A 24,566-nucleotide genomic window follows, 5' to 3' on the forward strand; every position below is an offset into this window, starting at 1 on the left:
TTTTGTATGCATCCATGGTTAGTTTGATATTTCTATCGAAAAACTACCATCACCACGCGAACAGCTGTTTACATTTTTTAATTGTTTTGTTGTTTATCCCGACTAAGTGCATTTAAAAAAAGTATAGCTGATCCTTCGGTTAGTTAATGTAAAAAAGTGCGTTTCAAATTGGTGCAGTGCAGTGTATGTAAGAGGGTGAAATGAGCACGGACGATTTGCTGGTTGTTCGCCATGATAGAAGCTACGACTCCTCGCCAACTGCGTCGCCAACAACGCCTCCGCCTCCAACGGGAGCCGAACCAGCGCCTGCGCCCAGCTCTTCATTTGATCGCCTGCGCAACACCTTTCGACGAACGGAGAGTATTTCCTCGCAGATCTTCAGCCACATCTCGACTCAGTTTACGAACGCTGCGGCAGCGGCGGCTGCCTCTGAAGTGATTGATGGCACGACTCCCTATTCTGGGGAGACTACAGCACCAACTACTCCACCAGCCACTGCTCCTGCGGCCAATACTACTGAAGCGGTAGCCTCTCCATCACCATCCAAAATAATCTCGAAAAGAGCAAAGCGTGGTAAGTTTTAGTTTTAGATTCTAAAGTTAGTTCGTACTTGTATACGATTTAAAAAGGCCAGTAAATTTCGGAAGCAAGTGAACATATAACACTAAAAGAGTGTGAACTGCACACAACAGCTGCTGCAGATACATAGCCTGCACGAAAAAGCTCGCTATTTTTAACAGAGCACAAAAGCTTATTAACAGAGTGTTAACAGTCTCCCGGTTCTAGCCGGTTGACAACAATGGTCTCACTGCGGGAACATTAACTTTTAAACAGTGTTTTAGTGAAAATACAATACATAAAAGTAATTAAAAGTAGTTAATATTGTAGAAAATGTATTCGTCAATGGAATAAAATTAAGTGGGCAGGACTGAAAGATCTATATAGCTTTTAATATTATACACAAATGTTGCTAATACCCTGGGAAATGGATATTATAGAATTGAGGAAATGCTATCCCAGGCTCCAAGGCAAAAGCAATTTAGTCCCAACTTCCACACTGCGCGGTCGCTGCGCGTTACTGAACGGAAAAATAAGTGTTTAACTGGGCAAAGCTGAGAGATCTACATATATACATAGCTAGTAATATTTGACGGAAGATCAAAAACTAGTATTTATTGGTAATAACCGTTTGACGACAGAAAAATTTTTCTGTGCATACCCTGGGGGAAATGGATGTTATAGAATTGAGAAAAGCTTTTTCATCCCAGGCTCCAAACAAGACTTTTTCTTGTTATTCTGGATTTTTATTAAATAATTGTTATTATAATTGTTATTCTTGATTTTTATAGAATAACTGTTATTATAATTGATATTCTTGATTTTTATTGAATAACTATTATTATAATTGTTATTCTTGATTTTTATAGAATAAATATTATTATAATTGTTATTCTTGATTTTTATAGAATAACTGTTATTATAATTGTTATTCTTGATTTTTATAGAATAAATATTATTATAATTGTTATTCTTGATTTTTATAGAATAACTGTTATTATAATTGTTATTCTTGATTTTTATAGAATAACTATTATTATAATTGTTATTCTTGATTTTTATAGAATAACTGTTATTATAATTGTTATTCTTGATTTTTATAGAATAACTGTTATTATAATTGTTATTCTTGATTTTTATTGAATAACTATTATTATAATTGTTATTCTTGATTTTTATAGAATAACTGTTATTATAATTGTTATTCTTGATTTTTATTGAATAACTATTATTATAATTGTTATTCTTGATTTTTATCGAATAACTATTATTATAATTGTTATTCTTGATTTTTATAGAATAACTGTTATTATAATTGTTATTCTTGATTTTTATTGAATAACTATTATTATAATTGTTATTCTTGATTTTTATAGAATAACTGTTATTATAATTGTTATTCTTGATTTTTATTGAATAACTATTATTATAATTGTTATTCTTGATTTTTATAGAATAATTGTTATTATAATTGTTATTCTTGATTTTTATAGAATAACTATTATTATAATTGTTATTCTTGATTTTTATAGAATAACTGTTATTATAATTGTTATTCTTGATTTTTATAGAATAACTGTTATTATAATTGTTATTCTTGATTTTTATTGAATAACTATTATTATAATTGTTATTCTTGATTTTTATTGAATAACTGTTATTATAATTGTTATTCTTGATTTTTATTGAATAACTATTATTATAATTGTTATTCTTGATTTTTATAGAATAACTGTTATTATAATTGTTATTCTTGATTTTTATTGAATAACTATTATTATAATTGTTATTCTTGATTTTTATTGTATAATTCTTATTTTTTTATTTTTATTGAATAATGATTTTTTTTTTTTGTAATTTTTTTTGTATTTTTGTTTATGTTTGTCATCCCAGGCTCCAAATGAGGCAAAATAGTCCCTATTTTAAACCTATTTCAACGATATTTCTTGATATTTCTTCTTCAGCGTCTTTTTATGAAGTCCAAGAATATGTACATATAAGGATATATATAAATACAAGATAATAATCATATGATTGCACATGTCTAAAAAGTTTTTAGTAAAAACAGTTTGAAAAACAGGATTTTCATATTCAATTAACGAAATAGGGTATACAAAGGCCTATACTACGGCTTACACGCCACATTGGGAATGTTTTTCGTTGAACTATTTTGTTTAAACCTTGTCTTAGTCAAAATACAAAGCAAGGACTAAAAACTAGCCAATCTTGAAGAAAATGTATTCATCAATGGCATAAAATTATGTGTGCGGAACTAAGGGTTTTAGTTAGTCAGCATTATGCGACGGAATATCAAAATCGAGCAATTGGAACGATACTCGTTCGTTTTATTACGTTTTACTCGTTCGTCCTTTTTCGTCCGTTTCGTCCTTTTTTGTTTGACCTATTTCGCTAAAACCTTTCTTTACGCAAAACGCAATAAAAGCAAGTATTTAAAATAAACCAGTAAAGTAGAAAATATAATCATTAATTGGATTAAATTATGTGGATAAAATTAGCTTATATTCGACAGAATATTATGTATAATAGAACTTGAACTCGTCAGTATATTAACAGTATATTTTTAAAATGAGACGGTATGTTTCGGTATATCTCTGAGGGTAGGACGGTATATTTTATCGTCACTTTTGTCATAACGGTATATCTAAAGTGACGGCGTAAAATTGCAATTGTTCAGAGTTTAATTTGATAAAAAAAGCCATTTGATCAGTGGTTTCCACCGCAAAGACACATCACACAAAAGGTAACAACAATTGCAAGCGTTTCCTCCCGAAAGCAGTAGCAGCAGGAAGAAAAGAGTGCTGCCTGGCTGTGCTGTGCGGGGGGGAAATGTGTTTGGCAGCTTTGAGATGTTGCAACTTCCTAATGTCGATATGTATATGTATTTTTATGGCTACACACTCACACCCACGCGAACGAATCCATGCAGCAGGCCCTAAATCGAAGCCTGAATAAAAAAAAAAAATGCGCGGACTCGTCGAGGATACTAAAAGGACAAAATTGTCCCAGAACAACAATAATAATGTGGCCACCAGTGCGACCAGTGGAAGTCGTCTCAAGGCATCCTCGACGGCAGCCATGTCGAGTGCCAGCAGCACATCCGCCAAGCCCTTGAGGAGTGTCGTTAAAACGCCAACGACAACGACGTCATCGGTGGGACTGGGCCTGGGCGGAGGAGCCAAGAAGACGTCACAGAGTATGCAGCAACAGCAACAAAAACAACACGAAGTTGGCAAGTCCGCCAAGTCGTCATCAGGGGCAGCAAGTGCCACAGCAAGGGCGGCAACAACCGCACAGCCAATTGCAAAAACACAAAAGGGTCAGAATCCACCCCCACAAATGCAGCCCCAGTCGTCGTCGTCGAAGGCGCCACAAAAAGAGGCACAACCACAGCAGCAACAGCCGCAGCCGCAACCGCCGGCACAGGCTGTACCCCTTCAGCCGAGCAACAACAGCAGCAGCAGCAGCACGACAATCGCCCTGCCCAAGGCCTCGCATGCCAACCACACTAACGAGGAGCTGGCCAACGGCGTGCAGGACACCATTTACCTGTGCAACTTTCGTGTTTCCGTGGACGGCGAGTGGCTGTGCCTGAAGGAGCTGCAGGATATCGATGTGGCCGGCGGTCAGCAGGCAGGTGGAGGCGTCGGCGTCAACCAGCCACACACTGGAAACTCCAGTTCCGGCCACGGTACTGCTGGGACACATGCCAGTGGCAGTGGCTCCCAGTTTGGGAAGCGGAACAGCAAACGCTTCTCCGGATTGTCAGCGGCCGGAAGTGCTGCCGCGGCTCTCGAGGATAATGGTATTATGGCACTTGAAAATCTAATCGGTCGTCGTCTGTGCGACATGGTCGGCTCCAATGCACTCAATGCCTCCCAGTCGCACTCCCAGACGCAGTCGCAGCACAAGAATGTGGGCCTCTTCGCAGAGTGGTCGCATCTCTGTAGGTTGCTTCTTTCTGTTGCTTCTTCTGTTGCATCTTCTGTTTGCCAGTTTATACCTTACCTTAAACCTTATTCTTTGTAGCTTGTTGCTTTCTCTTCTCATTTTTTTGTTGTCTCAGATATCAGCCATCTATCTGGTTTTGGTTCTGATTCTGGCTCTCGATTGATATATTCATTTTGGCATGTTACTCTGCACTTACGAGTATGTTGCACCTTCTTTCCTTTGCTTGCACTCAACATAGTTTAATGGGGAATTATATTGCAGGAGACTCTGATTATTTCGATGATTTAAAGTTAAAAGAGTTGCAAAGCGTCCCACCCTGATATCCCACGTCCAAGCATCACTACCGTTCCGTTTCACTGTCATTCGAAACGAATGTATCCGTTCGCTTATGGGAAACTTCTACGCTTTGCGCCGAATGGTGGCCCACACAACGGGAATAGTTAACTCAACTCAATTTAATTCGTAAAACAGAAACGAAAATATAAAAAAAATCGAAATTTGAAAATCAGATGGAACCTCCTTCTACGATGCTTGAATCCTCAAAAACCGTCTCCCATCCTGGCGAGTCCTTCGGTGGCTGTGGGGTTTTTCAATTAATTTGATGTATCCTCACACGATCTCAGTCTGACCATTCGCTTACACCCCTCACATCACAGCCTCCTCCTGATAGCCGCTTCTCCGTGGGCTCTGCTTTTGGATCGGACTTCTTGCTGGGCTTTCGTCGCTCATCCTGGCCCGTGTCGGTCTCTGTGGGGGATAACAAGGGGGTAATTCGGTGGGAATTGGTATTCCGTAAATAGGGAAAATCTCACCCAACTTTTTTTCTTTTCTTTTGCTCTTCTCCGGAGGTTTCTCCTTTCGTTTGGTCTCCGTTGGTTCCTTCTCACACCGGTCCTCCCTACACCGCTTGGACGGCTTCTGCTTCTCGGGTTCCTTCTCATGTTTTTCGGTCAGCTTGAAGCCCTCACATCGCTCCTTGTCACACCGCCTGGCCACCTTCTGCTTCTCCGGGGCCCTGTCCGTGCGCTCAGTTTCTGTGGTATTGGTTCGATACGACTCCAGTGTGGGCATTGTGTATCTTCCCTGATCCAGTGCCTCCTCCTTGCCGGCAGGAGAAGGAGGTTTTCTTCTGGGCGAGGGACCTGGGGTAGTTGTATCCGATTGCAGCTCGGAGTCGTCAGTGTCTAGGGGACGGAAAGCTTGAACGACCTTTTCCTTGACCAACTTGGTGGTGGGCTGGCGCTTCTTCTTGGGGTAGTACTGGTCCGGGGAGCTGCGGGAGAACTTCACGGGCAGGCACTTTCTGTTGAACTGGCAGGCCAGCGAGGAGGTGGAGGTGTGCGACTCATCGAGGAACCTTCGGAAGTCTGCCAAAAGAAGAGAAAACAAATTAAGCGAATAGATAGGGCTGGCATCTATGGATCTTACCATTGTTATTGCCTTGGGGGGACTTTTCCGATTGACTGATCTCAATGGGCGACGAGTAGTAGGATCCGTGGATGGCCATTCTCCGGGGCATCGAGGGGTTTGAGTCGACGGCTATTTTTGTACTTTTCGGCTCTTGCACTGCCGGCACTCTCTTGCGGTTGGGCCTCGGGGTGATCTGCGGCTTGCGACCCTTCTTCATGCAGCAGTAGATGAGCAGCAAAAGGAATAGCAAGAGCACGACCAGAAACAGAGCCAACCATGCCACGAATGCGGCTGAGGGATCATCATCGCACTCCCGGCACTCCTCTCCATTCTTGTTGTAGTGTTTCTCCGATTTATCTTCCTCCTGCTTTTTGGTGTTCGGGGATCGACTCTGCTTGCGGCAGTTGTCTCCTGTCCCGGCCCCAGCTCCTGCGACTGCCACTCTTCCGGTGTCCGTGACATCATCCGTTGTTTGCTGATAGCCTCTGAAACACTGCTCCTCCTCGCCCTCGCCCTCGCCTACAGGCTGTTTCGCTTTGCCCTGGTCTTCGATCTTGAGCATCTCGTAGACCTGCAGGACGCCGCCCAGTCCGGGATAGAAGACCTCGTCTCTGTAGTGCAGCTGCAGGCTCTCGCGGATCCAGTTGCGCAGCTTCCTGTTGTACGTCCTCTGGCACATGCCCTGGAAGCGGTAGCACTGGGTCACCGTCTGGAAGAACTTCACCAGCACGAAGGCCGACTGGGGGGAGCGCAGGTTGTAGATGCGTCGCTGCTTCAGCGGCAGGTAGATGAGGGTGAGGTGCCCGTGCCCATCGACGGCCTCTAGGCGGGGCAGCGGGACGATCATCTGGTCGTTCTGCGCCTCCTTGCCGCCGGAGCTCTGCTCGAGCAGCGCACAGCTGAGCGCGTCATCGTCCCCCTCCTTCGGGGCAGCGGGCAGCTTCACGGGTCTGATTCGAACGCTCTTCAGCTGGCTGAGAACGTCCACCATGGGCGTCCGCCAGCCATTGCCGTTGGTGTTCAGCACGATCCGGCACTGCTGGTAGAGGCTCACCAGCCGCTCCGTCGTGTTCAGCTTGAGGCGGCCGGCGTAGAAGGAGATCTGGGCCACCGGCACCAGGTAGTATCGCAGGTATCCCCCCAGCGCATCGTAGTAAGCCCGCTGCAGCACCATCCTCGCCTCGTCCTTGGCCTTGCTCTTGACGATCCGGTTGACCGTGTGGAAGTACTTCATCAGCATCTGGACGACGCTGTCGCAGAGCAGGCTGTTGGGGAAGGACTTGGGCAGCAGCGTCTCAAAGTCCCTGCGGGCGGCTATCAGCGCGATCTCCTCCGCGGAGAAGCACTTCCTCGTGCTGCTGCCGAACAGATTGGTGCCGAGGAAGAACTCTTTCGCATTGTTGTTGGCGGCCCTGTGGGATACCTCTGGCAGGAGTTCCTCCCTGGGTGCTACTCGGGGTCTTTTGCCCCTGTGCCTGCCGGGAGGGTCATCCGGGACGGATCTCTGGTTGCCGTTCAGGTCGTTCCGCGACTGCTCCAGCTCCGAATTGAGCATGGACTGGAGCGTGAGCTCGTCCTGGAAGTCATTTGGCACCTCCAGCGTGGAGAGGTCGATGCTGTACATGGGACAACCTCCCGGCGTCAGGAAAAACACCAACGCGAGCAGCACATGAATGTTCATTACTAGTTGTCATTCCAGTTGTCAAAGTTTGACGCAAATCCCTTTCGAAACGCCTACTAGCTGGCTGTAGCTTTAGTCCTAGTCCTTAATCCTTAATCCGTAGTCTCGTTGCTTCGCTGCACCTCAGAATCCATGACTCAGAATCCACTTTGCCTTGTGGCCTTTGCCTGTTCTTGCAGCGCGCGACACCGCGGAGATCGAGCGGAGTAACTTGGTGAACATCTGCAAGCTGGTCGTCAAGGAGCTGCTGGAGCAGTCGCTGCGCTATGGTCGGATGCTGGACTCGGACCATCTGCCGCTGCAGCACTTCTTCATCGTGATCGAGCACGTGCTGGGCCATGGGCTGCGGCCCAAGAAAGGCCTGCTCGGACCCAGGAAGGAGCTGTGGGACCTGCTGCAGAGCGTCGAGCACTACTGCCCCGAGGCGCAGGACATTACGGCCAGTGTGCGGGACCTGCCCACCGTTCGCACGCACATCGGACGGGCACGGGCCTGGCTGCGGATCGCCCTCATGCAGAAGAAACTGTCGGACTACCTCCAGGCGCTGATCGAGCACCGCGAGGACTCGCTCTACGACTACTACGAGCCGCATGCCCTGATGATGAGCGACGAGGTGAAATCCACACTCTAGATCCGTAATCCTGTCCAGGATAATCTTATCCTCTCCTCTGTCAGATCGTTGTGATAATGGGCATTCTGGTGGGACTGAATGTGATCGACTGCAATCTGTGCGTGAAGGAGGAGGACCTGGACTCGCAGCAGGGCGTCATCGACTTCTCCCTGTACCTGCGCTCCAGTTCGCGCAGTCCCGATGTCCCCGACGAGAGTGCTCCGCCTGCGCTGCTGGATGCCACCGGGCAGGGCAACATGATAGCCGTGCTCGACCAGAAGAACTACATCGAGGAGCTGAATCGTCATCTAAAGTGGGTTCCCAGCAGTCGCAAACCTTGGCCCTACCCCCTCTCAACTTCCCCCTCTTTCAGTGCCACCGTTGGCAATCTGCAGGCCAAGGTCGAGTCGCTGACCACCACCAATGCTTTGATGAAGGAGGATCTGGCCATTGCACGCAACAGTCTGCTGGCTCTGCAGGCCGAGAACCAGGCCATGCGCCAGTCCAGCCAAACGCAGCAGCAGCAGAAGGACTCGGACAACAGCTCTGGCAGTGGCTCCGAAAAGGAAAAGACCGAAGGGGTAAGCACGGATCTTTCTGAGGAGCGGCGCAAGAACGGCGAACTGGAGAAGGAGCTGAAGCTGCAGGTATCTCTGAAGGCAGAGTCGGACATGGCAATGAAGCTGCTGGAGAAGGACATACACGAGAAGCAGGACACGATAGTCTCGCTGCGCCGCCAGCTGGACGACATCAAGCAGATCAACCTGGAGATGTATCGCAAACTACAGGTGAGTATTTACACGAGACAGAACCGAGACACAACACACCACACCACACAACACTCATCTTTCCACATTCATCCTCCCATCATCTGGTCGCTAGAGTTTTGGTTTTTCTCTGTTTGGTTCTCTTTGGTTTCAGTTGATTTATGATTTAGTCAAGCATATCCCTGCAATCGAATCGGTTTAAGCTTATCAATTCTGAAAAGAAATCCAAAGTCAAATGTACTCCTCCCTCGTTTTGCCACCAATTTAACCAGGAATGTGAAGATGAACTCACACAGAAGGGCGAGATGGTCTCGCGCTTGCAAACGAAAGCCTCACAAATTGGTAACATTTTACAATCGCTAGAAAAGAAGTACGAGTCGAAGCTGAACGATCAGCACGGAGCAGGAGGAGGAGGAGGAGGAAGCGTATTCGGAGGAGGAGCCAACGCCGGGGACCGTTCGCCCAGCACCAGACGCCAGCAGAATCTGGAGAAGTTCGAGGCCCTCACCAAGAAGCACAAACACGACGCCGGGCCACCCATGAAGCGGATGCACCTCAAGATGGATGCCTTTCCGCCGTTCGATCCCAACAAGTATCGCAAGTCCCCATCGAGTGCTGCAGCTGCTGTTGGAACCCAGCCCCTGGAGCCCCTAGAGCCACAGGAAGCCCAAAGGAATGACCCAAAGACGCCCACATCCGCCAAGTCGCTCAACGATGAGCTGGCCGAGGCGGCAGCAGATATAACCCAACACTTTGGCGGCGATGGATCACGCAGCGACTACGCCTTGTCCGGGATTGTGGAAACTGCCGCAGCGAGCGACTCTTAGACGCGTATTAATTGTAGATAAAGAAGAACAGAACCCCATTAATCTATGTATTGCGAGATATACTGCGCATAGTTGTTGCCTCCTTACTACTCCCATACTATATTTATGTATCCAAGGCCTTGGCGTGCACTCAAAGTCCATGTCCATGTACGGGTCCCTAGGCCCATGATAGTGTATAGGAAGCCTAGACAGAGTATATGTAGACTTTGTTAAAGGTTTGACTAATTATATGCAACCTGATAGCTTAATTATCTGCCCACTCCCCCTGAGCCCCAAAAGGAACCTTTGAGAGATGGAACAATCATAAATGATGTATGATGATATATGAACAGAACGTATTTATGTATATATGTAAAAGAAGCTTCAGTTTCAGATTCAAATGAGAACTGTATACACGTATATACACTCAGAGAAAATTACACCCACAAAAATACAGAAATCAAATCGTACTCACTTTGGTTTAAACAGAAATGTTTTAAATACGGCTCACATTTAATCTTAATATAAAACACTTCAAAATATATTTAACCTAAATATGAAAATGTTTAATTTAACTTTGACATGTATTTATTTTAAATATGAAATACACTTAAATAAAATATTTTCATATTTATGGCAAAATGTAAGTGAAAAAACTTTTGAAATCTATGTTCAAATATTAGAATGTCAGGTCTACTTTTTTTTCTCTGGGTGGTATGCATGGACATACTCGTATTGATATATGTATGCCCTGCCCAACAGCTGCGCCTATCGCTTATATTGTAATACTGAATGTACTATATGTAATCCTAATCCTAAACCTAGTCGAAGAATACACACAAGTATTGTAATTATAAATAAATGTAACTATAATCGTACGCCTTGAAAGCATCCTGCATATACTGCATATATATTCTACTCGTAATGTACTTCTACTTCTACTAAACCCAAAGAGAAACCCCAAGAAATAAACCTTAACCGACAGTCAGTCAGTCTTTCATTTGCCACCAAAATACTTCCTCTGAGATGGTCCCACGATGGTACAAACGCTTCTTCTCTCTTTCTCTTTCCGTTGGCAGGACTGCAAGGCCTCGCTAACGCATAAAACGGAGCTGATGGACAAGTTAGAGGACCAAAAGGAGGACATGGCCAGCACGATTGAGCAGCTGGAGAAGAAGTAAGATCACTTACGGGTGGGGGTGGGGGTGGGGGCATTCTCTCTAGTTCTCTCGTAGATGGTTCCCATCATCAATGTTTGCTTTCCCTTCAACAGGTGGACCCATGACAAGAGCAACTTGGGCGAGATACTGAAGACCACGTCACAAACGCTAACCACCCAGGTCACGGCCAGCGAAGAGCGGGCTGCCCGGGCCGAGGCCGAGTCGCGCATTGAGCGCGAGTGGCGAATTTCGCTGCAGGAGAAGGAGATCAAGCTGAAGGAGAAGATAGCCACGCTTCAGGGTTGCCTCAAGGAGCTGGCCGAGGAGAAGGACAGGAATGAGAAGCTGAGGTTGGATTTGGAAAAGGCGCGGGCCCAGTGGGCCGAGGCGCAGACCACGCTGGAGGAGCTGGGCATCCAGTTGAGTGAGAGCAAGTTGAAGGTGTCGGAGATGCAGGACAACGAGAAACGACAACGCCAGCTGATGTCGGGATCCTCGCAGTCGCTGCAAACGATGCCGGAGAGCCTTGGCAGTCCCGGCATCTGGGCGCCCGACTCAATTGCCTCCCACTGCACAGGCTGCGAGCGAGAGTTCAATCTAACGCGGCGCAAGCACCACTGCCGCAGCTGTGGGGAGATCTTCTGCAAGGCCTGCTCCGAGCACACGCTGCCACTGCTCAATGCCCAGGGGCAGCCGGGCAAACCGGTGCGAGTGTGCAATGCCTGCTATGCAGCAAAATGATGCAAATATTCACATATACATATATCTATAGATATCTAAGAATTATTGTAATTTGTATTTGTATGTAGTGAAAAAAAGAACTTGCCTGTGCGAAGCATTCCTAGCTGGCAACACACTGACGTTATACATTGAATTTTGTAATCCAATTATGTAAAACAATGCCGCCATTTGTGTGAATTGTTCAATAAATGTCTCAAAATATATTTCTGAGAATCTTTTCGCAGTTTGAATTTCCGTTAGATCATGGTACATCGATATACAGCTGTCGACAAGTGTACCCAACACTGCAGCCCTGGCCAATGATATATCATCTCCCTATAATCTCGGGATCGAGATATATATACAGGAATCTAATCAAATAATTCAATAGGTCTATATATGGCAATCTTTGAACAAGACATTTTTAATTTTGTTTCAAAACAGCTTGGAAAATGGAAGGTTAACATTAATTCAAGGAAATAGGGTATACAGATGTCCATACTCAGAGCTGAAACCAATTAACCGGAAACAATTCCGTACACACATGCAATTTGTGCTTTGACCTTTTTTGTTTAAAACTTATTTTAGACAAAATCAAGCAAAAATGACTTCTTAAAATTAGACAGTCGTATAGATAGTTAGTTAATCGATCAAATAAAATTTTGTGTTCAGTGCTGAGAGTCCTGCCTAGCTAGTTATATCAAACTGAATATTAAAATCGAGGAATATGGTTTCCGATCAAGGGCAGCAAACTATTAACCCATTGTGAACCAGTGGGTATTCAAATACACTCCACGAAAATGATTAAAAAACTTATAGAGCTTTAGCGCAGTAAGGTGAAAGATATCGAACTAATTTTTATTATAATTTAAAAAAAGGGAAGGATATGATAGGATGGATCTAAAAGAATCTACGAAAAGTATTGTTGTTAGCCGTTTAACTCAAGCTCTTCACATGTTTAAATACAGGGGGGTTAAGTGGGTTAATCAACAAATCTGCGGTAACAAATGTTTTAGAATTTTAGCTGTTAAAAAATATGGATTTACCACATGCACGTGCTGCGCTATAAACGATTTCGATGTAAAAAAGCCAAGTAGCACGACCAGCCCATTGGTTAGTTAGCACAACTCCCCCCCGCACTGCTGGCGGCGGCCGCTCTGGCATCGATTTTTATTCGTACCCGAATGCAGCGGAATTTTACAAAACTTTCCCACTCGAAGCACCCAAAGTAAAGCCAGTCGGATCGGAACGGACCATTCAGAATACGGACGGATATGAAAGAGAACGGACACATCACTCTTACGCTCTCGTCAGGGGCGGTAGCCAGCACGGATGAGCGGGGCCGAAAGAGTCTGCGGCGGGTAAGAGGCCATAAATGCCCCCAAAGAAACAATGAATATTCATACTTATTTTGCACGGTCTAGGCTTGGAATCAGTTGCCGCGTTGTCAACGCAATCTCATTATACTCGGCGTAACGGCCTTTTGCGTGACGGTCTTGCTCTGTTTAACCGGCGACCAATTGATTGCCGCGAGCATCAAGGATGTCGAGGAGAAGGCCATAGCTTCCCCCTATCAGCTGCGACGCGAGATCCCACTGCAGAATCCCCACCACCATCCTGACAAGGATAAGGATCTGATCGCTGCTGCTGCTGCTGCCACACCGTCCGCATTAGATAGACGCCTGCCCAACCCAAACCCAGAGCCCGCTGATGATAAGGTAATTGTCTTCTCTTCACTGATAAGTGCCTAATTGAGAGAACGACAGAACCCCTTTATGATAAGAGCATAGCGCCATCACCTTAATGACTTAAATTGGTTATTGGTGTCTGAAGTTTGATTCGGGAAAATGGGAGATTGTATAATGATAATTGACTGCTTTCAGTTTGATGGAAATATTGCCTATGGGGAAGCGAACTCGGCTGAGAATGTGGTTCGAGTGCCAGATACACCAGCTGTGGCACTGCCGGCACTGCTGGACAAGACAGTGGACAACGACGGCAGCATTGATATACTGAACAATGTGGAGGAGCCCATCGAGCGTCTGCCCATTGAGCAGCTGGACGAACGCGAACAGCTCAACGAAGCCATACGGAGTCCCTTACACTTGGGCGGCATCAGCATTAAGCGCCACCTGAAGAAGATTCAGCCGCTCTTGGCCAAGGGGCAGCACTTCCATGGCGCCACAAACGAGCGACAATCCGCGGTAGTGGCTGCCTTCAAGCACTCCTGGGCCGGCTACCAGAAGTACGCCTGGGGTCACGACAACCTGAAGCCCGTCTCGCAGTTCTCCCACGAATGGTTCGGCCTGGGGCTGACTATTGTCGACGCTCTGGACACCATGTACATAATGGGGCTCGATGAGGGTGAGTGACCACTGATTTAATCATCCGATCTAAGATCTAAGCTGTTTGGTTCCCGCAGAGTTCAAGGAGGCTCGTGACTGGGTGGATCTTTCCCTGCGCTTCAGCACGAAGCGCGATGTGAATCTCTTTGAGGTGACAATACGTGTGCTGGGCGGTCTGCTGTCTGCATACCATTTGAGCGGCGACACGATGTTCCTCAGCAAGTCGGCGGAATTGGGTAATCGCCTGCTGCCGGCCTTCCTCTCGCCCTCGGGCATTCCCTATTCGGATGTGAATCTCGGCGACCTGTCCGCCCACTCGCCCAAATGGTCGCCGGACAGCTCCACCAGCGAGGTAACCACCATCCAGCTGGAGTTCCGTGACCTGAGTAGGTCCACAAATATTTCCATTTATGAGAACGTAAGTCCAAACACCAGCATCTGCGTCTGTTCTCCCAAGCCCAAAAGCTAATAAGGCACATGTACATTTCAGGTCGTAAATAAGGTAAATGAGAAGGTCCACGAGCTGGACAAGACCGATGGACTGGTGCCCATATTCATCAACGCCAACACGGGCACCTTCCGCAACTATGCCACCATTTCGCTGGGAGCCCGTGGCGACTCCTACTATGAGTATCTGCTCAAGCAGTGGATTCAGACAGGCCGCAATGATAACGACAAGTGAGTAGAACAGTAGAGAAGGAGTTTATAGACCTATCACACTCGATTCGTTGCAGTCTCATTCTGGATTATATGCAGGCCATTGATGGGGTGCTCACGAAGCTGATGCGCCGCACCCCGCGTGAGCACTGGGTGTACATTGGGGAGCTGATCAACGGCAAGGACTTCAAGCCCAAAATGGACCATCTGACGTGCTACTTGCCGGGCACCTTGATCCTGGGCCACCAGAACGGCATGCCCGACTCTCACCTGATACTCGCCAGAGATTTGCTGGACACCTGCTATCAGACGTACATGCAGCACCCCACCCATTTGGCGGCCGAGATATCGTACTTTGCACTGACGGACAAGGAGGAGCACGACATTTATGTGAAGCCAAACGATGCGCATAATCTGCTGAGGCCCGAGTTCATCGAGAGTCTGTATTACTTCTACGCGATCACTGGCAATCGCACATACCAGGACATGGGCTGGACCATCTTCCAGGCGTTCGAGACCCACGCCAAAGTGAATGCGGGTTACACGTCGCTGGGGAACGTTCGGAATACGCAGAACACGCGCATGCGGGATCTGATGGAGAGCTTCTGGCTGAGCGAAACCCTCAAGTACTTCTATCTGCTGTTCAGCGACAATCGCAAGGAGATCGATCTGGACCAATGGGTCTTCAATTCGGAGGGTCATCCACTGCCAGTCTATCCGCCTAAGACATAAATAGCATCTAAGCACAAGACTACTAGAAGTTTGCGCAACAAAAAGCTGTGCATGGGAGCCGATATGCGCAGCATTTAAGCTGCCACAATCGTATCGTACTTTAGCGCAAATGCCAAATACTATGCTAAGCTATGAAATGGCTAGACAGCCACAACTGGTCGTCTGGCTGTGTAGGGAGTAGGGTAATGCCCCCACACGAATATAAAAACCTATCACCACTATCATCAGAGCAGTCTACAGCAGTCGATTCTGTATCATATTATTTGTTCTAATTTGATATCTGTTATTTCGTAATAATTTATTTCTCTCGTATAAGCACCTACCACTAATCTCTGGTTGGGGCAGGAGCCCTCTCTCATTAGTTGTAGCATCTTATCGCTGGTAGCACCACCAATCGAATCAATCTGCAGGTCTTACATTTGTAATACCCCCCAACCCCCTGTAATACCCTGTAGTCGAATATTATGTATGTATCTAGCAGTAGTACGTTTATGTTTGCAGAAATTTTAGCAACTGGCGGCACAAAGTCGATTTGTGTGTTCGAATATGTAGGAAAGGAGGCATGTGTGTAATGCAAGGATTGAATCTCACAGGAACTCGAATCCAAGTCCCCAAGTTATAAGCAAAGCCAACAATACATACGTGTTGAATAAAATGCAAATAGTTTTTAAAATTGTATGGAATTTTCTTTATTTTCCTAAGAACGTTGTCACCCAGTACAAACGCATGAAATGCATGAACTTTGATTGCATTTTCCTTTCACTTTTAGCTGGGTTTTCTCTGATTTCTCTGTTACTTGTTGCGTTTCGTTTCGTTTCGTTTTCAGTGAGATTTTATGTTTGTTATCTCCCCGTTACTCAAAGAGCATAGGGATGATATATTAGTTTTCTTTATGTACTTAATGTTTATGACGACTATGAATGGATGGGCTTAATAAACTATGAAATATTAAACTGTTTTTACTCTTTTGTTTCTCTTTTTTTACTCTCTCTCCTTATGCCGATGATGCCTGGTTTTTCTTTCTATTAAAATCTTTAGTTTTCTCTTTATGTTTTACATTACATTTAGACACATTTTTAGCTGAACAATTCTTATGACGGGTGACGGGTGTCTGTTGTGGATGGGTGTCGGGTGTCGGATGTCGGGGGTAATCTGAGTTCTCTTGAGTCTTGTTCTAAATACAACTTAAAACAATTCGCATTAATAATCTAGCAATAGATTTAAATTTATTCAGTTTTTGAGGTTTTTCCAAACTTAAATTATTCTATTACATGTACATTTTTACACGAAAGTTATTTGTCTTTGAATAATAACTAGAAAGTGCTGGAACTTCTAGTTGAAGCAACACATAGGGGACACAAGGGATGGGGATGGGGATGGGATGGGATCGTTAGGGGGTCATGGAGGCCCGAATATTGAAGCACATCTTAGATTAATGATACCTCTTGAAAGTTCCCTTACTGACTATACGTAATACAAGCATTTCCCTTCCATTCCATTCCCTTTCATTCCATTCCATTCCGTCCGTCTGGAAGTACGTATCATAGTAGGTGTTTTTTGTTTTTGTTTTGTTTTGTTTTGGTGGTGGTATTAAAGTAGTAGTTAGTATTGTAATTGCTTGGAAACATTACAATTGCTTTGCTCTTTCATTAATTCGTTTTTGCTTTTTTGTTTGTTTTTTTTTTTGTTTTTGGATAAACTTCGTAGTGTCTTACTGTGTTTAGACTTTTAATCGTAGTTATTACTTATGTTTTACAAGCTAATCAGACATCTATATTTAAAACGTGGCACAAATCACAAGTCAGATTTGTCGCAAGATCAAGATACAATTGATACGATTCGTTAAATTTCCATTTTGTTTGTTCCTCTCATCAATCCATCCGTTCCATTGAAGTGTAGAAGATAGTATTATTACATTATAGATTCAATAATTTATAAATGTTTAAACTAAATTGGCTAAAATTGTGATTTTTGAACTGCTTTTGGTTTGCTTCGTAGTTGCCAGAGCTGCTGTACGGTTTGCTCGTGCTTAAATCCCTAAGATCTTTCCATAGCATTGCCGAAATATATCCCTCCTCCTGCTCGTCATTCTCCCGTCTCGATTGACTCTTCATTTCATTCAAATTGAGCACACGTCCATAGGTTTGTTTCTTGATTCGTTTGTAATATCAGAAGCAGCCATATGGAAAGTAAAGCGCTTTACGTATCTGCTATCTGCTACCTTCCTGTTATAATTCCTATCAACTTATATTCCATTCCTGAAACTGCTCAAACTATATACACAATCTCTTTAGTAATACTCGTACATAAGGGAAGGATCTATCTCCTGGTGTGGTTGATTGATTTGATTGCTCCTCCGCCTCTCTTCCTCCTTCTCTATATGAACACGTGCATTGGCGACATTTTCGATTTCAATTGTTCCACAGAATTGCTTCAAATCAAAGACTATTCAATACCAAGATGTTGCATGAGGAACAAATGCTTTTTCAATTTTCGTTTGACGCTTCATGATACGGGCGCGTTGAGTCGGTGTGTCGGTCGCTGATGTCTTTGGCGCGGCACAGAGGGGTCTCAGCCGAAATAGTCAAAAATTGTATGAGTGCTTTAGATAAATTTAATGTACGCATCTAATAGAGAATTTTCCAATCGAATTTTCAAGATAGTTTTAGTTTAGGCGATATAAGCACTCAAAGTTTAACATTTTTTCAGTGTGAGCTGACCACCGCTTCGACGGTGCTGAGGCTCGAGAGTTTAGAATTATTTCGTTGCAGGTGAAGGCATTGCCGAACAGACGAAACCGATGGGCAGCGGGGTCGCGGTAGAGACGAAGTACAGGCGAAAAGGGAATTGAAACCCCGCGCGCTTCCTCGTGCCTTTTGGGTCCTAATGTTAGGACCCACCATAGGGTGGGTCGCTCATGAAACATCTTTGTATTGTATAGTCTTTGTTCAAATTCAACTTAATTACAGAATTAATTATACAACCAATTCGTTATGTTTTCTTTCCATTTCTTTGCGCGTATCCGTTACCTTCTTGGTTCTTCGTTCACTCTTCTCTCATTTCTCTTGGTTTTATATGAATATAAATTGTCTAGTGTAACTATATAATTTATTATATTAGGGGGTGTTCCGTGAGAGCATTGTATGCTATTCGTCGTTTAGTTTGCATTTCAATTCGCCGCGTCAATTGCTTTCCTTTCACTTCCTTCTTTCTTGGCCATCTATTTGGGTATTCTTTTCTTTCCCTTTTCCTTCCTCTCGTTTCTTTAAGTAACCAATAATAAGCAGCGAGTGGTTCAGAATTTGTACAAAAAATATTGGACTAAAAAATACAAACAGAATAAGTATAAAACAATTTAGGCTAAAATTTGTAAACTTATGGTCTAAAATAAATGGGGAAAAAAACTCGAAACAAATTTAAAATTTCGCTGTTTTTTTGGGGGGGTGAGGGGCTTTTTTTCTATACAATCATCAAGTCGCTGTCAGCCCACGCTCACAAGGTGGTGGCATTGAACTCGAGAATCAGGCTGTTGGCCAGCTCCGCCGCCGATGTCGGGGCAGCCGCTCCGCCTCCACCGGCGGTTGAGGTGAGTCCAAGTCAAGAGGTCATTATCGACTTGACAGGGTCGTCCAGGCCGGCGGCCACGCAGCTAAAGTCATTCAGCTGCCCCACCAAGTGCTGGGAGGGTGCCTGTCCGATGCTCTGGTGGTGCTGGTGCTGCAGATGCGGCGGCTGGACAACGCTGTGGCTCTGCATCTGCAGCTGGTGGTGGTGCTCCAGCAGGATGTTGCTGCTGTTGTCCGCCACGGCATTGGCCGCCGATCCCCCGCCGCTGATCAGGCAGTCGTTCATCTCCTCGCCGAGCTGCCGGCGACGCTGGTGGGCCAGCTGCAGCTGCTCCTGCTGGCAGCTCGGCAGATTGGCCTGGCCTCCCTGCCGCTGGTCCTCCAGCATGCTGTCGCCCAGGATCGAGCCCAGCGAGAACTGCAGCGAGTCGGCGCTGTTCTGCAGGTTCAGTATGCTGTCAATGGCACTGGCCACATGCCGGCTAATGTCGTCGTCATACTCTCCCGTCACCACGGGCTGTCCCCCCAAGTGGTTCACGTGCATCTGCTGGGGATGCTGTTGCTGCTGCTGCATCTGCTGTTGCATGCTGTGCTGGTAATGCTGCTGCTGTTGCTGGGTGTTCATCATGCTGGCGTAGGCCTGATGATTGGCAAAGTTGTGTGGCGGCTGTTGTTGCTGTTGCGGCTGCTGCTGCAGCATCTGGGAGAAGCCTGCGGGCCCGTTGGCCGGCTCCACTCCCATGCCGTCGTGCAGCAGCATCTCCGGATCGAGAAGGCCGTGCGGCGGCACCACGAGCTGTTGCTGCTGCTGCTGAGAGGACATGGGCGACGACGACGAGGAGGAGCCCGTGCACAGCCGCTTGCTGCTGTTGTCGTCCTCCAGCTCGCTGCTGGAGCCCATCATCTGGCTGTCCCAGTGCCGCTTGCGCGACTCTCCCCCGTTCACGAGCATCGCCCCCTGAGCGCCGGGTCCGTCGCCGTTGCTGGTGCTGGTGCTGGACATGAAGTCGCTGTAGTGGGCCTCCATGCTCTGCATCCACCTGGGATTATTGTTGCAATTCAGTTCGATGTGATGCTGCTGCTGCTGTGATGGTTGCTGTTGCTGTGGTCCTGCGTACTGCTGCTGCTGCTGTTGGGTCTGTGGCTGTGGTTGCGGCTGCTGCATGAAGCTGGCATCTGGCACCCACATGTTCAATTTGCTCTTGACCTCTGGGGATTTCGAATCGCCAAAGATCTCGTCCAGATTGGATTCAATGTCGTGGGCATCGCTGCTGTTCTTCACATCCAAATGCACCGGCGACTCCCCGAACATGGCCTCCAGCCGCGTCTCCACCGACTTTTGAACATCCGAGTCGCTGCTGAAGAACTCACTGATGGCCGGATGCTGGTTCTGTTCCGCCGCATCCATGGCCACCGGCTGCTGGCGCTGGCCGCTGCACGAGGAGTTGCCAATGCTCGAATTGTGCTTGCTGGGATCGACGCCACTGGCGCTGCCGCTGGGGGCGTTGTTGTCGCTGCCGCAGGTGCTGCTGTTGCTGCTGCTCGTCGAGCTCTGGTTGCTCTTGTCGATGCAGCCGTTGGGGAATAGATCCCCCATTTGATTGCTGCTGTTGTTCATCATTCCGCTGCCATTGGAGGTGTCCAGGAAATGCTGCTGCTGCTGCTGCTGCTGTTGCTGTTGCTGGCGATTGATGGGGCAATGCTGGTGCTGTCCTCCATTCATCTGTGGCTGTGGCGGTGGCTGCTGCTGTTGCGGCAATCCCTCGCTGTTCATCAGATTCTGAAGGCAATACCAGCCATCCTCCTGCTCCACATGCTGATCCACGCCATTGCCTTTGATATGTTGCTGCTGCTGCTGCATCGACTGCTGCTGTTGTGGCTGCTGCTGCTGTTCCTGCATTGCTCTCTCGCCCCCATAGGGCATCTGGCTGGCCCTTGCCTTGGCCTCGATCTTCTTCAGAATGAAGCTGGTCTGCAGCTCCGACTCGATGTCAAAGTGTCCGTAATCCTTTTTGATATATCTACCGCTCGAATCCTTGCTTTGGTTCTCTCTTTTCACATCGCCATTGGTAGTGGGTTGCTCCCGCTCCTCCTCCTCCTCCTCCGGCGCCTCTTGCTTCACGGCTGTTGCGGCTGCAGCTTCTGTCTGTGGATGAGACTGCGACTGGGACTTGCTGAAGGCCTTGTTCACATCGGCGCTGTTCTTGAGCAAATCAAACGTGTCCACCACTGCGGCGGCTGCCTTCGATTGGGGCTCCTGTTTGATCTCCTCCTTGATCTGAAGCTGGGATTCGGTGGCTAATCTCTCGCTGCTCAGCTCCTCCTTCAGCTGCTGCTCCAGCTCCTTTTCGGCGGTGCGAATGTCATTGATCTCCCCCTTGAGGTCATCGATCATCAGCTGTTGCATCTGCAAGGACTCCGAGGTGCGATGCGGCAGCTATAAATCACCAATAAAAATGTTCAATTAAAATTATCCAATCTCCACTATCTAGTAAGCCTTACAGTGGACTCCTGCATGAGGATCTCGTGGAACTTTCCGTTCAATTGCCGGAACTTATCCTGGAATCCCAGGGCGGTGGCCTCAAACTCCTCCTCCTCGTCGGAGGGCAGCTCCAAGTCATTCTCGTGCATGCAGTGGTACCTACACAAAAACCAGAGAAACAGAACAGATGTTAGCCTCCAAAGGGAGAAGGGATTGCGGGGGGTGGGGGGATAGCCTACCTAATCAATCGCTTGACGGCCTCGTCTTTGGTGCGGAAGGGCTTCACATAGTCCGGCTTCAGGCAGCTCTCCTGGTCGACCTCCAGCTGGCGCACGAACCTGCGAAGGAAGGGATTAGAAGGATTAGTCTCTGGTTCGGCCAAAGCACTGGGAGTGCAAAATCCATTTGTCGGCCGCCTTCCCGCTAAGAATCGGCATTGTTTCAACCAACTACTCACAAGGAGAGGCGTGCAATTTTCGGCTTCAGCGGCGGCAGTTCATCCAGTTTTGGTGGCATGAACAGCGGCAGGCTGGGCAGCACGGGTGTCGGCAGGGTGGGCATCAGACTTCCGATTCCTGGCACTCCCATTCCCACTGGTGGCACTGGTGTTGGTGCTGCCACAGTTGGTAGGACAGGCACTGGCGGAGCCGCTGGTTGTGGCTGCTGTTGCGACTGTTGCTGCTGCACCTGTGGCTGCTGTTGCTGTTGGGGCTGCAGTTGTGGCACCTGCTGCGGCTGCTGCTGTGGCTGCGTCTGTGGCGGCTGCTGCGTCTGTTGTTGGGGCTGCAATGGTGGCATTGGCAGCATGTTTGCCACATGCATCATGTTGCTGCCGCTGTGGTTGCTATTACTGTTGCTGTTGCTACTGTTGCTGCTGTTGTTCTGATTGCTGTTGCTGCTGCTGCTGGCCAACAGATTTGTGGAGCTGGCAAAGATCAGCGGTGGCGGACCACTCTTCAAGAGCGGCGGCTGCTGCTGCTGTTGCTGTTGCTGCTGTGGCAACATGGTGATTGTCTTCTGTGTCAGCATATTGATGGCTCCATTCGGTGGATGCTGCTGCTGCTGTTGTTGATTGGACGCATTGGCAATCACTTTGTTGCGGATGGCAGGAGCCTCCTTGAGCTTCAGCTGTGGCTGGGACTGTTGCTGCTGCTGCGACTGTTGCTGCTGTTCCTGTTGTGCCAATTGCTGCGGCATGCTGCTGTTCGTGGCGACTGCCTTTTGCTGAGCCTGCGCCTGCTGCTGCTTCTGCTTGTTGGCCTGCTGCTGCTGCTGCTGGTGCTGCATCGGATAGATGTGGATACGCTGGGTAATGTTCTGCGGCTGTGGTTGTGGCTGCTGCACAACCGCCACTGATCCGGTTGCTCCTCCTGCCACAGCTGTGGTGGTGGCGGTGGAGGAGTGGTTGTTCGGCTGCACCACATTGGCCGGTATCGATATGGAGGCCGCCGTCTTCAGGGGCTCTGGGCCGACCTGCAGCTGCAGCTGCTGCTGCACTGCCTGTGGTATCAAATTGAAGTTCCCGTTGGCTGTCGGCAGCGTTGTGGGCACCTCCTTGCCGGAGGCCAGGATTCGGTGCTGCTCCGCAAACAGCCGCTGCAGCGTCAGATTGATCTCCGCATCGCTCATCGGCTTGTTGTAGGCGGCTATCGTGGCCGTGTCCATCTCCTGCGAGGGACTCATCGTCGGCAGAAAGGTCTTGTTCTGCAGCTTGAAGGTCAGGAACTGGATCTGCATCTGCACCTGCTTGAAGACCTGCTGCATCTGGGGCGTCAGCTGGATCGTCTGCACTCGGGACACGGTGTTCGGTTGCGGGGGCGGCTGTTTCTGTGCCGTTTGCTGTTGGATCTGTGGCTGTTGTTGCTGCTGCTGCTGTTGGGGTTGCTGTTGCATCTGCAGTTGATTGACCACCGGCGGGGCTGCCGCTGTGGCTCCTTGATTGATAGCCCCCGTGGTGGCCGTCAGGCTGAAGCTCGTCCGTTGCTGCTGCTGCTGTAGGATCGCTGTCGCTGGCTGCGGCTGCTGTTGCTGCATGGGTGCTGTGACGCCCACCAGCTTCGTGCCACTGGTCGTCTGAAACGGCTGGATGCTGGTGCTCATCGTCGTGGTTGTGGTCGTCGTGGTCTGTCCACCGCCGGAGCTTCCGATGACAATCATCTGCTTGCCGCTGGCCACATTCGGCTGCACGATCTGCACGGGATTGTTGTTCGGCTTCTGCGACAGCGGATCCAGCTTCGGCATGGGCTTCACCACCCCCGCGTTCTTGAGGATCGCCAGCTCGGCGGCTGTGGGCGTGGCCTTGGGCTTGCGCACAGGCTTCTTCTTCACCACGGCCCCCGTGCTGCTGGTGGCCGGTCCCCCCGCCTTGGCGGGCTCCAGCTTAGCCTTGCTCTGGTCGATGATGGGCGCCACATTGGCCACCTGCTTCGTCACCGTGGTGGTGGTCGAGGTGGTGCTGGTGGTCGTCGTCAGCGTGGAGCTGGCTGTCGTTGTGATGGCCAGTCCATTGCTGATCGGCTGGACCGGGTGCACGATCTGCTGCTGCGGCGGCTGCGGCCTCAACGGCAGCGTTGTTCCTGCTCCCGTTGTCCCTGCCTGCTGGGCCGGCATCGGATTCACATCGTTGAAGTGGAGCTGCCCCAGTTGGAGGCACTGCGCCAGCTGCTGGGCATTGATTCCCGCCGGTGCGATCAGCAGCCGTTCTGTGGGTCCTATCGAAGCGGTCGTTTGCCCGGCACTCATGGCCGTGATGTGATTCGTGACGCTGTTCAGACAGAACAGCTGCTGCGTGGATGGATCGATCGGTGGCAGGGCAATGTATCGCTGTTGTCCATTGTTGGTGGCGGCTGTAGGTGCTGCCGCTGCTGGAGGAGCAGCCACAATCGGCGGAGCAGCAGAAGCAGAAGGCGCAACAGGCGACTGTTGGGGCTGTGGCTGTGGCTGCTGCTGGATGAGCACTTGACTGTTGAGCGACATCTGGGGAAAGGACAGCACTTCGTGGGTGGCGGTCTTTGGGGCCGCCGCTGGAGGCAATGTCGGTGGTGGTTTCATGGTTATGCTGTTGGGCGGCTTCCGATTGTTGGCCACTGAACGAAAGAACGAA

At 48.1% G+C, this 24,566-nt stretch overlaps 4 protein-coding genes across 12 annotated transcripts in view; 2 read left to right on the top strand and 2 right to left on the bottom strand.

Annotated features, from left to right (window-relative positions):
* Window positions 1-71: 71 nt before the first annotated feature.
* LOC6897117 (RUN and FYVE domain-containing protein 2) lies at window positions 72-11,915 on the top strand. 8 transcript variants are annotated; one of them, XM_015181625.2, is made up of 7 exons: window positions 3,178-3,319; window positions 3,506-4,381; window positions 7,798-8,231; window positions 8,294-8,541; window positions 8,602-9,016; window positions 10,881-10,978; window positions 11,075-11,915. In XM_015181625.2, exons 2-7 carry the CDS (start codon window positions 3,541-3,543, stop codon window positions 11,700-11,702), a joined length of 2,664 nt encoding a protein of 887 aa, XP_015037111.2. In that variant the 5' UTR covers window positions 3,178-3,319; window positions 3,506-3,540; the 3' UTR covers window positions 11,703-11,915. The 8 variants fall into 8 exon arrangements, with proteins under 8 accessions (XP_003736449.2, XP_003736450.2, XP_002137301.2 ...); XM_033377160.1 differs by having other exon boundaries at window positions 3,509-4,381; XM_003736402.3 differs by lacking the exons at window positions 3,178-3,319; window positions 3,506-4,381 and adding an exon at window positions 76-573.
* Window positions 4,965-7,769, bottom strand: LOC4801252 (uncharacterized). 2 transcript variants are annotated; one of them, XM_001358338.4, is made up of 4 exons: window positions 5,956-7,766; window positions 5,340-5,894; window positions 5,168-5,274; window positions 4,965-5,104 (listed from the first exon to the last, which is right to left on the bottom strand). In XM_001358338.4, exons 1-4 carry the CDS (start codon window positions 7,616-7,618, stop codon window positions 5,033-5,035), a joined length of 2,397 nt encoding a protein of 798 aa, XP_001358375.4. In that variant the 5' UTR covers window positions 7,619-7,766; the 3' UTR covers window positions 4,965-5,032. The 2 variants fall into 2 exon arrangements, 1 of the variants encoding a protein (XP_001358375.4); XR_004468544.1 differs by having other exon boundaries at window positions 4,968-5,104; window positions 5,345-5,894; window positions 5,956-7,769.
* A 703-nt stretch (window positions 11,916-12,618) lies between the features above and the next one.
* alpha-Man-Ib (alpha-Mannosidase class I b) lies at window positions 12,619-16,377 on the top strand. The gene is made up of 6 exons (XM_001358339.4): window positions 12,619-13,042; window positions 13,106-13,399; window positions 13,565-14,045; window positions 14,104-14,444; window positions 14,517-14,704; window positions 14,761-16,377. Exons 1-6 carry the CDS (start codon window positions 12,956-12,958, stop codon window positions 15,413-15,415), a joined length of 2,046 nt encoding a protein of 681 aa, XP_001358376.1. The 5' UTR covers window positions 12,619-12,955; the 3' UTR covers window positions 15,416-16,377.
* A 1,947-nt stretch (window positions 16,378-18,324) lies between these two features.
* Window positions 18,325-24,566, bottom strand: part of Bicra (BRD4 interacting chromatin remodeling complex associated protein) — a 41,931-nt gene continuing 35,689 nt past the window's right edge. The window contains exons 5-8 of the mRNA XM_033377158.1: window positions 21,921-24,549; window positions 21,703-21,801; window positions 21,484-21,622; window positions 18,325-21,418 (exon numbers count right to left, since the gene is read on the bottom strand). Coding sequence (XP_033233049.1) covers window positions 19,013-21,418; window positions 21,484-21,622; window positions 21,703-21,801; window positions 21,921-24,549 — 5,273 coding nt within the window. The 3' untranslated portion in view covers window positions 18,325-19,012. The remainder of the gene's footprint in view (window positions 21,419-21,483; window positions 21,623-21,702; window positions 21,802-21,920; window positions 24,550-24,566) is intronic.

This window comes from Drosophila pseudoobscura, chromosome 2, assembly GCF_009870125.1.
Source record: "Drosophila pseudoobscura strain MV-25-SWS-2005 chromosome 2, UCI_Dpse_MV25, whole genome shotgun sequence".
In the NCBI taxonomy this organism is placed as follows: Eukaryota; Metazoa; Arthropoda; class Insecta; order Diptera; family Drosophilidae; genus Drosophila; species Drosophila pseudoobscura.

What these genes read in the sequence shown, in the direction of transcription:
- LOC6897117 (XM_015181625.2), top strand. Translation starts at nt 3,541, where the DNA reads ATGCGCGGACTCGTCGAGGATACTAAAAGGACAAAATTGTCCCAGAAC. An exon ending in CGCGGCTCTCGAGGATAATG is followed by an intron (nt 4,382 to 7,797) that starts GTATTATGGCAC and finishes CTGTTCTTGCAG; the next exon opens with CGCGCGACACCGCGGAGATC. An exon ending in GAGCTGAATCGTCATCTAAA is followed by an intron (nt 8,542 to 8,601) that starts GTGGGTTCCCAG and finishes CCCCTCTTTCAG; the next exon opens with TGCCACCGTTGGCAATCTGC.
- LOC4801252 (XM_001358338.4), bottom strand. Translation starts at nt 7,618, where the DNA reads ATGAACATTCATGTGCTGCTCGCGTTGGTGTTTTTCCTGACGCCGGGA. An exon ending in AAGAAAAGAAAAAAAGTTGG is followed by an intron (nt 5,275 to 5,339) that starts GTGAGATTTTCC and finishes TATCCCCCACAG; the next exon opens with AGACCGACACGGGCCAGGAT. An exon ending in GAGGCTGTGATGTGAGGGGT is followed by an intron (nt 5,105 to 5,167) that starts GTAAGCGAATGG and finishes AAAACCCCACAG; the next exon opens with CCACCGAAGGACTCGCCAGG.
- alpha-Man-Ib (XM_001358339.4), top strand. Translation starts at nt 12,956, where the DNA reads ATGAAAGAGAACGGACACATCACTCTTACGCTCTCGTCAGGGGCGGTA. An exon ending in CAGAGCCCGCTGATGATAAG is followed by an intron (nt 13,400 to 13,564) that starts GTAATTGTCTTC and finishes GACTGCTTTCAG; the next exon opens with TTTGATGGAAATATTGCCTA. An exon ending in CATAATGGGGCTCGATGAGG is followed by an intron (nt 14,046 to 14,103) that starts GTGAGTGACCAC and finishes TGGTTCCCGCAG; the next exon opens with AGTTCAAGGAGGCTCGTGAC.